The sequence below is a fragment of the Sinocyclocheilus anshuiensis genome, unplaced genomic scaffold (genome assembly GCF_001515605.1).
Source record: "Sinocyclocheilus anshuiensis isolate Anshui unplaced genomic scaffold, SAMN03320099.WGS_v1.1 scaffold1581, whole genome shotgun sequence".
In the NCBI taxonomy this organism is placed as follows: Eukaryota; Metazoa; Chordata; class Actinopteri; order Cypriniformes; family Cyprinidae; genus Sinocyclocheilus; species Sinocyclocheilus anshuiensis.
The window spans coordinates 494,407-509,632 of record NW_015540988.1 but is presented as its reverse complement, the minus strand read 5'-3'; the positions used below and the strand labels follow the sequence as shown (position 1 = coordinate 509,632).

General features: G+C 35.4%; 1 protein-coding gene and 1 long non-coding RNA gene across 2 annotated transcripts in view; one reads left to right on the top strand and one right to left on the bottom strand.

Annotated features, from left to right (window-relative positions):
• Positions 1-15,226, top strand: part of LOC107690163 (transmembrane protein 150A-like) — a 38,483-nt gene that overhangs the window by 6,076 nt on the left and 17,181 nt on the right. Inside the window, exons 3-5 of the mRNA XM_016488407.1 lie at positions 2,163-2,210; positions 4,613-4,699; positions 6,914-6,981. Of these exons, the coding sequence (XP_016343893.1) occupies positions 2,163-2,210; positions 4,613-4,699; positions 6,914-6,981 (203 nt within the window). The remainder of the gene's footprint in view (positions 1-2,162; positions 2,211-4,612; positions 4,700-6,913; positions 6,982-15,226) is intronic.
• On the bottom strand, positions 70-4,302 carry LOC107690164 (uncharacterized). Its single transcript, XR_001634406.1, has 3 exons — positions 4,289-4,302; positions 4,056-4,058; positions 70-219 (listed from the first exon to the last, which is right to left on the bottom strand). It is a non-coding gene; the product is annotated as an uncharacterized LOC107690164 (long non-coding RNA).

Genomic DNA, 15,226 nt, shown 5'->3' with positions numbered 1-15,226 from the left:
GTTGCGCTTATGAACTTTAATATGCATTATACAGAGGCAAGATAAAAAGAAAAAATACCATCTAAACTTTTCTAAAGACAGTAAGTTCCCTTCAGACACACATTCATATAAACTCCTACACCTAAATTAATCGCAATTTGTTTAGTATCTCAACCGATTTGAATCCTCATATATTTGAATCGATTTTCAACCAGCTCGCGGTTAGTCATTACATCCCTACTTTTAAGGTAATATGTCCACTCAATATAATTATTACCCAAATGAACACAGAGACCTCAATACTTCGTACACAATACACAATGACGGTAACAATCAGTGAATAGTGTTTTGAGTATGAATGGGTAATTTTGAGCAGAAAATGAACTCCAGATGTCACAAAACAGTAAGTTACTAAACCTAACAACATCAATTACAGCGTAAATACAACTCGAAAACAGTGAAAAATGTAACCTTTTTAATTATTCATACCCCAGTGCATGATGGGAAAAACGGAATCATAACTTTGATATTTACTTAAAGAATCCTTGCAAACATAACAAACAATTCCAAGTAAAATATACTTATAAGTTCAAACTTTAATTTATACAAGCTTAAACTGAGTACTAATATAGAATTTACTTTATTTTTTAAATTCTTGCCTGAACTAAATTATTTAATGTAGAAATTACATCTGTTTTTATGTAGTATTTACTTCACCACAAAATAATTTTTATCACACACACACACATTTACTTGAGATGAAAACAAACCTAATTGCTGCTTAGCCCACTCCTGACCCTGCGTGCTGTCAGATGCAGTTATGCTGGACAAATGCAAATGTGTTTGTGTGTGTATGTCAACAGTGAGATCCGCATGGAAGAAAGATGGACAGAGATGCTATCCAGCAGCAGGTGCCGTGTGTGTTTACTTTCCACAGAGCACTTAATAGCTTTTCTTGTCTCATTGTTCATTTGTAAGCAACTTTTGTTTTGCTTGGAAATGCTCTTTCATCAGATTCTGTTCAAATCTGTAGGCAAACGTTTGCTTTGACCGTTATCTGATGGTCCTGTGTTCATTGACATCTCTTGAGGGCCGATGTGACTGGATCAGGAGGGTGTTGACCTTGTTGCATCAGAATGACACATAATGCCGATGTAAGCTGAAGATGTACAGGTCATATTGACTAAATTTCTAGAGTTTTCCGGTTTTTGGTGCAGGAAACATGCCAAAAGGTCATACAACTCTGGTTTTATCAGTGAATACTGCAGTGGTGTAGGACACCAACGCATATTTTTGATAGCTCTTTCTGTCTGTCCATAAGCGTCATGTTTAATAATAAAGGAACTTGCTGGATTTGATATGTTTCATTAGGCCTGTCGCAATAATCGATATATCTACTTATCGCGCAATATATAAAATGACAATAATATCACTTATCGCAATTATTTCTGGGGCAATATATCGCACAACAAAAAGTTGTTATCGTGACAGGCCTATGTTTCATACCTCTAAGCCTTAGGCCTGTACTGTGTCTCTTTGTGTAATCTCAGACATGAGTGGTTTCAATTGGTTTTGTGGTCAGCTTGACTTGAAACATTGATTTGAAACAGTTTTATTGTGGTTGCATTCAAAGACATTCAAATTTGTTTATGTCCATTCTGTTTACATGATGTTTATTATGTACAGATGCAATGGTAACACTTAACCATTAGAAGGTTTAATTAGTTAACTACATTAGCTGACATGAACTAACAATTAACAATACTTCTAAAGCATTTATTTAACCTTTATTAATCTTTTTGTTAATCTCAACATTTACTAATACTTTTTTAAGATCAAAAGTTGCATCTGTTAACATGAGATAATGCACTGTGAACTGACATAAACATAAATGTTTTTATTAAATACAATAAATGCTGTAAAAAATATATTGTTTATTGTTAGTTCATGTCAGTTAAAGAATTAACTAATGTTATCAAATGAGACCTAATTGTAAAGTATTACCAATGCAACAATAAAGGTTCAGAAATTCACTTTTCACAATCCTTTTTAAATGAGACAAATTTGTCCTTGCAAATAGGAATGAAATATAAGTTTGTTCTTATTTCTTCTTTTAAAACTTTTATTTTGGTTTTCACTGATTATATTGTGTGGCTAATGTATCATAATTTCTATTTTTCCAGGTATGCCATGGCCATGTATAACCAGCATGTCTGTCCTGTGGACAACTGGTAAGAATTTTACTAAAGATTATTGTGTTTTCTTTTTATTATTTTATTACATTTACATATTTATTAAATTTATTTATTATTTATATTACATTTTTATATTGCTTTATACTATTTAATATTTTATTATTTATTATTATATAGTTTATATTATTATATATTTTAATTGAATGATTTTTATATTAAATATTTTAAAATGTTAAATAATGTTAAATTCTATAATACACATGAAATATGAAACACTAACACTTTAAATGTCAATTTTTAAAAAAATATGTATTATTTTTGTTTATTTTTTATAAACAACATTTTATAATTTATTATTATTTTTACATGTTTATTATTATGTTGCTAACTGATGTGCATATAATCATCTTTTTAAAGAAAAGAGCTCATTTTGGTGCATGTGCTTTAAGGCTATTAATCATTTACTGATAACACCTTTTTAAAGTGCATGCCCACATCAGAGAGAGACCTCCTGACTTTGTATCTCCTACACTTCTTCTGGCGTCATCTGCTCTAATGAGTAGTGTATTTGATATGAGATGTTGAACGAGTTTCTCATTAACTTTATTTGGCTCAAGGACGTGTTAACCAGTGAGAAATTGAATCCTGTTTATTTTTATTGTTAGTCGCAGGTTAACTTGTGTTTCATACCATGAGAGCTTTAGTCAAACATTAGCATATGGAGCATAGCGGTGACTAGGTAACTTCAGTGTTAGCGCTGCTCTTGGACTTTGGGAGGTGCACATTGTGCTTTAATTATTTAAAGCAGTAATAATGGCGTCTGTTTGTGGGTCCGTGAGCAGAGGCGGTCGCCGAGGATTACTCATCATTAATATGAGTGATGAATAAAACCCACTGTCCCAGAATATCAGTGAAAAATGTGTACTTTCTGACTAGGTGTCATATGTGGAGCTGAAGCTGAGCAAACAAGATCAGATTTGGTCTGTTTAAAGGTGACATATCATAAAAATCAGACTTTTCCAGGTTTTAAGTGCTATAATCAGTTCCCCGGTGCATCTTACCAACCAAGGAAATGTGAAAAAGATTAACCCAGTAACTTTGTTTTGGGAAGCCTTTTTCTGCAAGCGTCTGAGAAAACGAGCGCATCTGATTTTGCTCCCTTGGTGACGTGGCAAAGGGATCTCATTATAATATTACCGCCCCTTAATCTGTAAGTTTACACCCACGGCGCCATCATTGTGTTTTCGCAAGCGATAACGGTGTACTAGTTCTAATGCCATGACGAAAGTTTGAGCAAAACATACTAACTGTTCTGTCTTTGTCTGCACAGACGAGCACAGAACACTATTTAGATTCCCAGCCTCAGAGGAGACAACAGAGCAGTGGATTTATTGATTTATTTACTGTATATTGCTGCTGCCACACAGATCTAAAATAAACATGCGATTTATTTCCCAGCTGTTTACCTTCACAGACATAACCGACTGTTTTTTGTAACTCGTGTGTTTTTTAACGTAAACTTGTGTGTGAATGAGAACTTAGTTTAGTACTCACATGCTGTGACAGCCGCTTTCTGTCCGTGTGCTTCGGATGTGTGCACTCAGAAAACCGTATATCAGAAATTTGAACTCATATGGTTTAAAACGCATGATTTCAACGCGATAAACATGACAATCAGAACCAAAACAGATGTTTTTAGCAGATACGAGCTGTAATGGCGCAGCTCTATTCTGGAAAAGGGGGCGGGGAGCAGCAGCTTATTTGCATTTAAAGAAACAGGCCCGAAAAACAGCGTGTTTCTGCTTCCACTCAAAATAGGCATTTTCAAAATTATATAATAAATGATCTGTTGAGTATTTTGATCTGAAACTTCACACACACATTCTGGGGACACCAGAGACTTATATTGCATATTGTAAAAAGGGGCATAATATGTCTCCTTTAATGAAACGTAGCCCACAGGCTGCCTTTACTTTTTAAAGTGCTTTGCATTCCTGGGTAATTTTTACACTCTGGAAACAACAGTGGTCTTTCATTTACTTTTTTCGCTTGGAGGGAGGAGCATTAGTCCTGTAGTGCGGGATGTGTTTGCTTTAGTAATGAAGTGTAACCACATTATGTTTGCCTTGAGTTCTGCATGGTGTAGTATGAATCGAAGTTATGGCGACTGTCAAAACACGTTTATACTGGAAGTGAGTTGTAGCTGTGGTCGTATCATCCAGTGTACAGTAGGAATGCAGCGGTGTGTAACTTGTAACTTGTACAAATTCACAGAGAGAAATACACTCAGATCTGATTGATTATTATTTATGCCCAGTGAGCAAATCTCAAAGTATCTCAAAGTAGACTCCCACAGACCTGATGGACTCATTTTGGCTCTGTTTTAACTCCATATGTGTATTAATAACATGGTTGTTTGTGTATTTGTTTACTTACAGGATGTATAACCAGTCATGTGAGGTGGATCTGCCAATGCAGAGGGGACCAACCATGTGCTGTACTCTGGACAATGTTCCTCTCATAAGGTCTGTATGAAATAACAGCAAGAAAAAACTATGCCAATGGATAACAGGGTTATAGGTTTAGCATAAATAAAGCTAGCAAAGCTATAAGGCCTAGCTAGTTTGGGACTAAAGGTTACTTTGTTAGTAGTGATAAATTTATGCTTCACATTAATTCGAGAAAAATATTTGTGTAATTTTTTTCATGCAGTGACAGGGTTGAATGCTTGAGCTTTACAAATGCAGACAGCACTACAATTTGATGCTATTTTACTTTTTAAAAATATTTTGATTAATTTCTATTTTAATAATTTCTGTTTTCATTTTAATTTCAGTTATAGTAAGTTTTCTTGTATTTTTGTTTTTTAAAAATGTCTAGTTATTTTATTCTTTTTAAGTTTTATTTACACCAACTTAAACAGTTTTTAACTGTTGAAAATGTGTTAAATACAAACAATATTTTTTATATTTAATTTTATTCTGGTTTACAATTTTACAGTGTTTATGTAACGTTATAACAATGGTTTTAACATTATTCTTTTTCAAGTAATGAAAATGTTTTTTGATGGTTTTAGGTTTAGATTTAGGTACAGTTAACTACAATAACCCTGGATAATAGTTTCTCGAAACTATCCAATAGTTCTCACAAAAAATATGGAATTTGTATTTCTAATGCGTTCAAAAAAAATAATTGAACACCAAAGTGCACTTTATTCCTGGAAAGTGCCGTTCTGAGGCAGTGGTCTGTGTCAGCACATTCTTCTTGCCATGACCCCTTCCCTTCCTCTGCATGCATGTCATTTCTATTTTCCTCAATCTGAAGACCGAGATAGGGTCAGGGGGAGAAAGAGGAATCTAAAAGCATGTGATCTACATGGCACCCTTACGAAACAAGATATTTCACCTTTACAAGATAGTTTAACTGCTGCTGAGAGAAAAAAGGAGCTGCAACTTGTCCACCACACAAAGGAATTTCCCAACTTACTGAGGAAAAAACGAAACCAGACTGACAAAAAGGGCAAGAACATTGAGATAGTTTTAGCCAAAGCATGTTGTTCATTTATTTGGCTCTTCTAGGCATTTTATCATCAAAGGAAAATCTGACAATGCATATATTGTGGATTCTGGAATAACTTGTGGGATCTTTGACCCGAGCTGTTCAATAGACCGTCTGTCTCGTTTGCCTTCAGAGCTGTGTGGTTTATGGAGTATGAACTTGAGTTATATGTTAAGTCTTATTTATGTGTGCCTTTGGGTGTGTTCATGATCTGCATTTCTACTACCAGCTTGTGTGTGTGTGTGTGTGTGTGTGTTTGTGTGTGGGTTTATTTTGACTGCTACCCACTATAGTCAGCGGTTCTCAGCCCAGAGGTTCTCTTGAAGTGGGTGAAAGGTCAGATCCACACACACACTCACACTTGGAACAGCATACACATTTCTAGCTTATCATTATAGAGCTTAACACCTCAGTGATTTATTTATAGAAAGCATAGCTATATGTAATCCAGCAGAGGCTCATTTAGCGGGAACTTATTACATGGTTTAGGAAAGCTGAGTTTGGTTCAGAGAATTTTTATTAGGAGAACATGGCCTTACTGTTGATTTACAGTTATTCTGTCATAATTCACTAACTCTTATGTTGTTTGGAAAAGACATAAAGATTCTTCAGTCTAACTACAGAAGAAAAAAAGCCATAGGTTTAGAAAGACATGAGCGTGATTAAATGATGACAGAATTTACATCTTTGGTTGAGATCCAGTGAGATCTGAAGTATGTAGCCTGTTATTCTCAACACTTTTCAGCTGATTGCCTGTAAGTTTACGTTTGTTTACTCCATTTATTTGCAGCTTCATCTCCTTTTAAAGGCTTCATACCACAGTGACATGTTAAATAAAACTGAAATGGTCTTCAGTAATGATTACCTGTGTGTTTAAAAGGACAATTTCCTTTCATGGTGAGGTGCTGGCCCAGTCTTTCATCCGTTAAGGCCCTATCTTTGCTTATCTTTTGGCTTGTTCCCATACAGAGTGACTCTTCTAGCTCTATCCTTATTTTTTCCCAATAACCCACAGCTGCCAGTGTGCTCCCAAGAGCCGAACAGGCCTATTTTAGTCAGCTGCCAATGGGAGTTCATCCCTCAGGACCATTTGCTTTGGAATGTGCATCTATGTATGTTTGTCTATTCATGTAATGAGAACCCTGGGCATCTAACCTCTGTTCTGATGTTCTGATCTGCAGTAAATGCGGCACACTTCCTCCAGAGAGCTGCTTCTTCAGTCTCATCTGCAGCACTGGATCCTTTATGGGTGAGTTTACAATGCACACCTCCCACTTACACTACAGTTTAGAAGTCAGTAAGATGTTTTTGAAATATCTATGCTCACCAAGGCTGAATTTATTTGATCAAAAATACAGTAAAACCGGTAATATTGTGAAATATTATTGTAATATAAAATAGCCGTTTTCTATTTTAATATTTTTTAAAGCTGCAGTACATAAGTTTTTTGGTTAAAAATTATACAAAATCCATAGTACATAACCGGCCAGTGTTCAAAACTATCTCCATACCTTAGCCCGATTCACAACGGTTAGCTTATAATAATGTTTTCTAATTTGAGTGGTACTGGTAGGAATTCGTGGGAAATTCGAGCATGGCGCTTTGTCATTACGTCACGTCTGTAAACATAAATAAGTTGTCCCGGCTACTAGGCTATCGCATGTGAGGATCCTGCAGGTGGCAGATCGTCTAGCCTCCTTCTCACAGCAGCTGGAATAATGAAATTTACCATTTTGATGGCGGATTGTAATCCAAAAAGGTTTATGTGTTTATGAAACACAAGTGACTGAAATTAGATTATATTCCAGTTTTAAATCTGATTTGCATTTGATTACAGATAGCCTATGTGGGATTACACAAGATTTGTATTTCAAAGAGAACCAGTTCTAATTTGCTTTTTGGGTTAAAATAATTTCTTTATATGAAATTTGAATGGTATGACAATTAGAGATTAGACTGTACAGAAATTGAAAGCTACATGTAAAGCTAATTCACACTACATACACGTTAACATGAACAATTTGAGAACAAAGTATAACAGTAATAATAATTTGCACGGTTTGATGTGATATGAGCTAATCGGTTGTTAGATTTAATCAAAATGGTAGCACAATTTATTTTCCTCAATTAGTCAGAACAAAACTTTTAGACTTGTTACTTACTTGTTCAGATTAAAATATCTGGTGAAAATTTTTATTTAGGTCTTATTTCCAAGATGTAGGCTAGAATCTGTGATTCCGAAGTACAGTGGATATCCACACCGGTGTGGTGACTGACAGCCACACATACTCCTCAGAATATTAGATTCATCCGCGCTGGAGCCGTGCACAACCCACGTTAAGAAAATAATTCCGCAAATAACTGCAATTGCAGGTTTCAAACAGAGATGGCGACAAAGAGGCAAAACTTACGGCCTGTAGCTTTAACACTAGAACTACCGGAATTCTATAACTTCTATACTAGAATGGCCATAGCAGTCATTCTGACCGTTCCTACTAGACTGAACTGAATGCCAGTTTTGTCATATCATATTTACATTCGAAGCTTCTTTTGATGTTTTACAATGAAGCTTTGAATGTCTGTCGTCATAGTTCATGACGTAATCACCCTAAAAATGCGATTTTTTGGGTAATATTTAATTGTGTAAAAGCTACATAGACCGCTCCCGAATGTGCGTGCCTCACTTTGTGTCCAGCAAGCGGGAGAGCATAAGTTTTTCACCGCAGTGAAAATGTTGTATTTGAAAGTCTAAATGCCAACAAATATGAACGGAAGCAGAATATTTCTGTAGATAAAGCGTTGTGAATTTTGGAAATGATTACATACATCTTTTTTCAATACATTTTTCTTTTGAACTTTACAACGCTCTGAAGTTATTGGAAATGTTTGGATCACATGAATCAGAAACAATTCTATGCAGCCACCACTAGAATCGTGATCAATGAATAAATGGATCCGTTATGATAGTATAGGTAATAATAAACATCATCACTGTCGCTAAAAAAAAGCCTAATTAGTTTGTTTTATTTCACAATATCAGTCTTATCCGGGCTAAAATAAGCATTAGCTATAGCATTACACTAGCATAAAAATAATAATAGCTATTATTATTATGGCAATTTTGTCATAACATTGAAGTAGACTATTATTGATAACAGCCAGGCTATAGTCTTCCAGCCTAACATACCTGGAACCGTGGCAGATTGAATGACAGCAGTTGTTGTATTGGAGGTGTCCACATGGCTTTTTTACAAACAGAAATTTTAGCTTAGCAATAGAATATAAAAACAACTAGAACAAAAGTTGCTAGGCAACAGTGACGTGCATCTTCAACCGCGGGAAAAAAAATCGCAAAAGCAGAAATTATACACCGTCTGTAATGCGAACGGTCAATTTCACCGCTTTGGCCATTCAAGGTAGAAACTTTTGTGAACTAGTTTGTGTTTTGTAATTTTAATAAAATAACAATGTTATAATAAAATATACACACATTTAGGAAAAGTCAGGGTATTATAGTTATATGGGTTTTATTTCAGATGAGTTATTACATTTCAAAATTTAAAAACGGTCAAAATGACTGCCTTGGTAGTTCTAGTGTTAAATGTAATTTATTTCTGTGATGCAAAACTGAATTTTCAGCATCATTACTCCAGTTTTTATTTCACATGATCCTTCAGAAATCATTCTAAAATGCTGATTTGATGCTTAACAAACATTTCTTATCAGTGTTAAAAACACCTATGCTTCATGCAAACCACAATACTCTTTTTCAGGATTTTTTTTTTTAATATAAATGTTTTGTAGCATCACAAATATGCCACTATTTATCAATTTAATGCATCCTTGCAGAATAAAAGTATAATTTTCTTAAGAAAAAACTAAAACATATTGGCCAAAAGCTTTTAAACAGCAGTGTACATTCTACTCATTCTAGATTTTATTTGCATTTAATATCACATAGTGAAATCTTTAGCCACAAAAAAATCACACTAACAGAAAGTGCCATCCTATAACTTGTGTCTAGCTAATTATGATGCTCAAACATAGAGCTCAGTGTTTACACTTTTTGGGGAAAGCTTCAAATAGCTTTCTTACATATTTATTGCATGTTAACCTGGGATAGGAGAAAGTATTTTAAAATTTGCAGATTGCACACTTTACCTTTAAGTGTTAACCTCCGTTTTCCTCTCATTTATAGCATTCCTGAACTTTATTTGGATTTTGGAATTTCAGATCAATCTGTAGTTCACTCCCCAGTAAATGATTCCCATCTGTAGCACAATGATTCAGTGTCTGGGCAGCAATCAGCTCAGGAAACCACAGGCTTAGTGTGTTTGCATTTGTGCAATATCACAGCCACTGGTTGACGAACTATACAAGGCCAACTGTCTTCAAAATTATGGATGTATTTATGTTCACTCATGTCACATTTTTAGGAGAAGACATTATCATATAAAAGCTGAGCTATACACACTGCTCATTCTCTAAACTTGCCTAGAAAAGCAATTGTTTACGTGTCACTTTGGTATTTCACAACTCAAAAAAGCTGAATGGATATGTGCGTTCAAGCATTTATAAAACTGAGCGGTCGATGCAGTCACTGCACATTACCAAACATTGTCATCAGACGCCAAAGTGAGTTGCTGTTCAGGAAGGATGAATCATCTTCAGAAATTATCTGAATTGAATTTGAATCACATCCCAGGAAAAACAAGCAGAGGCCAAGCAGAAAAACAAGAACAGAAATCCCCTTAAAATACAAATGTTAATAGCTAACGTTTAAATGCTTAAGCTAAATCGAACTAAAAAAATCATCTTTTTTTAAAAGAACCGGTGAGTCATAGCCATAAAACTTGGCTCATGGGGCTCCCTGAACATAAATTCAGCTGTATCCTGTGTGAGCAGAGCTATACTTCACATACATACTGTCGGTTACAGCGGAGTGCAAACTATACAGCAGGTCTGTGAGAGGAGAGACTTGTAAAGAATGATTGGTTCAGTGTGACCTCTGACCTGAGCGTCTGGGCCTGGTGGCAGGGTTCATGCTGAGAGCTGAAGGGCTGTATTGTTGTGTTCAATCCCGCACCCTGTGTAACGATAAGTGAGAGTGTTCTCCTGCTGGGAGATTCAGACTCTGCCTGTTTGCACAAGGAAATTACCATTGTTCATCCAACAATACAAGAAAGTTGGGTTTTGAATTATTTTTCGAAGTGTTTTATATAACACGACTATCAAACAAAACCTCCTCGAATGCTACGTGATTTATTGCATCACCGTTCCAGGACAATAGGACCGTAATACAGTTGTTTACACTAAAAAAGTTTATAAAACGCAGTGCATGGCCCGATAAAAACACATGCCGACCTTTCGATCAAGGGTGATCAGCGGTTCCCCAGGGCTGCATTGTTTTCTTCTGGCTTATATAATACTCAGTGTTCCCAAATCTGAGCTTTCAAGAGCTTTTTTGATGTCGGCACGGCACTAGAGGAAACACCTCTCAGCACTGTAGCACTCTAACAGAGGGGAAACAGGGTGGAGAGAGTTCGCAGTAGGAACTGACCGAAGCTAGTTTAGGCTCCCATAGACCTTGTGACAGGGCTGTTGTTTACTTTTATCTCTTGTTTTTTGTTCTCTTGAGGGAATGCTGCACCAAGGTGAAAACCCGTGATCCATAAATAGACAGGTGTCGACTCGCTAATGTGTTTGGGCTGCGGTATTTCCGCCACATTTCACCTCTTACTAACTGGAACCTTCTCGGAGCAGAGATACACAGAAATTAGAGGAGATTACATGACTGAAATTCTTTATGAGCACTGATTTAGAGTCGTCGCGTCATCCTCATACAATATTCCTCACAAGCTATAATTTTCACATCTCATTGCCCTTTAAAGGGTTTTCCATGGATGGTTGGCGGATGAGTATCTGTCCTGTGATTTAAAGCACTCTCATCCACATTAACTTATTAATTAAGTAATTAAAACTATTACAAATTGCGTTCCTTAATGAAAATAAAACGGAAATAAATTTAAATATAAATATTAGATGAAAAACTTAAAAACCAAAGATTTGAAATGTTCTCTTTACTGAAATAAAATAACTAAGTTAAAGTCCTGAAATTACTAAAAGGACTAACTAAATGAACTGAAATTATTATTAAAAATAAAATAAATAAAATAGAAATAAAAATAAAGCTAAATACAAGCAACTAAAAAACAAAATGACAAAAACACATAATGAAATTAAACTAAAATTAAAACCTGAAAATATAAAAATAACATTTTAAATATTAAGAAATACTATTATAGTATATACTAAATAATACTAAAATAACACTGATTGGAATAACAGGAAGAGGAAAAGGTACTGAATTGAAATGCAAAGAAATTAATTCAGAGTTTAGTCTATCTGCCTGTCTGCAAATCTTCAAATTTCTTTTTTTTTTTTTTGGCAAAAAGGTTTTGTCAGGCCAACATTCAAAGTTCGACTTTACAAAGCTTTATAAAATATTTATCAAACTGTTTAATTAATTTCAAATCTACTTACTTTTCTTTCAAATTTGAATTGCAATTCTGCATCCCTCAATTGAAATTCAGTTCAGTTCTGAATAATGCACAACCGTAGTTTGCAAGCACCCTGTCTGGCAATCCTAGTGTTTTCCCACGCTGTCATATTGATGCCAAACCAATGACACACTCAAGGCATATTACTCGCCTTGACCTTTATAGCTCAAGAGAGGCACATTTTCAGGCTAAACGTTGCCATTAATGTAAAGAGAGTTTGATTAGAGTTGAACATAGCTTTTTTTGTCTGTGAAGTGTGGTGGTAGAAATAATAATAGCCCATGTCAAATGGGTACCATGTGTTTCTGAGTCCCCAGTCTTGTGTCCTGCAGAACGTATTTCCAGGAAACTATGCTTACAAACACACCTACACACAAACATATACACAGACAGGCAGTTGGAAATACTGTGACCTTTTTTGACCTTTCGTTACACCCATTTCGAAGAATGGGATTCTGGGGTTGTTCAGAGCACAAGAAGATAAAGTTTAAAGTTAGTCCGCGGTAAGCAGATATATTTAGCCATTTACAGATTGCTGTCTATGCTGAATTTCCATTGTTTCCTGTGCCCATATCCACTGATGGCCCATTCATGAGGGAAACGTCAGCAGTAGATGCTTGGGAAGGAAGACTGCAGCTGACAGTGTAGTCCAATGCAGTAAACAACCATTACACACCACAATTTCTGTTGCTGTTGTTCCGTTTCAACTGGATTTTATTAAACAGAGTTAATTATCTTCGCCTGCAGACTTGTTTGTTTTTCCATGCTCGTTACTTCTCCTTCTAAATATGTTACAACCACAAAAGTTACATATCTTATACAGTATGTAGTTACATCTTGGCTTTCTCCAAAAAAGACCAGCATAAATGGTCACCAGCATGTTTTGTTTTGGATGCTGGTCCTCAGTGAGCTCTTGATCTAGCTTAACCAGCAGGACTTTCTTGATCAACCAGCTTCACCATGCTGGTTGTCTTGAATAATACTGGTTAGAAACATGGCTGTATTGGTCTGTAAGCAAGACCACCAATAACCAGCAAGTAAATTCATGCTGGTCCTTCATGCAATGTCTCAATACTATAAGTAATCATGTCATAACAGCTTTAATGTTGACCAGGAGTGTTCTGGGAGGATTGGGCTGAGCCCCCCCCCCACACACACACACACACTTTGCCACTATAACGGGCCACATCTGCCCCAGTCAGTTTTCATTAAGCATTAACCCAACAGTAAAACAGTTGAGCAGATTGCAGCAGCTTGATTTACGTTAGAGATCTCACCATGAAGTCCCTCTTTTATCCTCTCTCTCCTCGTCTTTCCACATTGCCAGGCTTCTTTAGATTTTCCAGGAAAACAATGAGCATTTTCTTGTCCAAAGAATACTGGAAATCGTGTTTCGTCAGAGTGAGTCTGACTCAGTGAGTCTAAGGGACAGCTGGTTTGGAAACAAGTAAAGAGACTATCGTTCTTCTGTCTCATTTTTTGGGTCACGCTAACCTAGTAAGATAGCGTACTGCTTGCCTTCATGACTTATTTGTACAAACATATGATAAAACAACCTAAGGAGAGCGGATTAACTTGTTCCTGTACTTTAAATGATAGCTTTAATCTGTTTCTTGAAAATTTGTGGTGCGCTACTGTTCAAAAGTTGGAAGCAAGTAAGATTTGTTTTTATACTTTTATTCAGGTAAGATGCATTAAATTGATCAAAAGTGATAATAAAGACTTTTATAATGTTACAAAAGATGTTTCCTGAGCAGCAAATCAGCATTTTAGCATTTCTGAAGGATCACGTGACACTGAAGACTGGAGTAATGATGCTGAAAATTCAGCTTTGCATCACAGGAATAAATGACATTTTAAAATATATTACAATGTATAACAGTTTCTTGAAATAGTTATAATATTTTAAAATTTTTACTGTATTTTTGATCAAATAAATGCATTCTTTGTGAGCATAATAGACTTCTTTCAAAATTTCAAACATATATGAAAAGTTATATTATTATAAAGTAAATAGGCTATATAGGCTCTAGCATATCTGTGACCGTACAGAGGACAAGTGGTTTGGGTAATGGATAGGTTGATATAGGCTATATTACGATAACTGGACTATTTAGCTATTTCTGTTCATAAATAAAAATAAAAAAAACTCTGAAACTGTGCCTATCACAAATGCGTTAAGATGCTTCGCTGTTTTATTGTATTCATTTTGGCAAATGGATATTTGACATAAGTGTCACTACTTCTGGAGAAATTTTTTTTTAGATATGCCTCATATATATCGGCTGAGAAGTTGAAATCATTAGAAGATGAGGGCATGTCACAACAGATTTTTCCGATTGTTTTGGATAGCATACATCACTTACTCTCATGCTTCTACTCACCAAAGCCAATTTTTACTTTCATTTGGCACTTATTGCGTGTTACTTTTGGACCCTGTTTATACAGATAGCATTGTATATACCTTGAATGAACTTTGGTTAACAATGTCTGCCAAATATGGATGCAAATATGAACTCACATACTTTAGAAATCTTAAATGTTGCAAAACTGCAAAATGTTGTTATAAACATTTGACAAGGCACGTCTTAGTGACTGTTGGAGACTGTCCAGATGATTGGCACAGACTGTTTTATATTTCAATGCCACATTGTTTAAGGCTGCTAGGCTTTTCTTCGGGAATTTTGCATTGATTTTTATTTAAATGTTTAGTTCACCCAAAAATGACAATTCTGTCATTAATTACTCAACCTCATGTCGTTCCAAACCCGTAAGACAATCAAAAATATCTTAATTTGTGCTCCGAAGATGAACGAAGGTCTTACAGGTTTGGAACGACATGAGAGTGAGTAATTAATGACTTTTCATTTTTGGGTGAACTATCACTTTAAAAACTCACATTCAGTGTCTTTTAAATTTGTGCTTATCAATTGT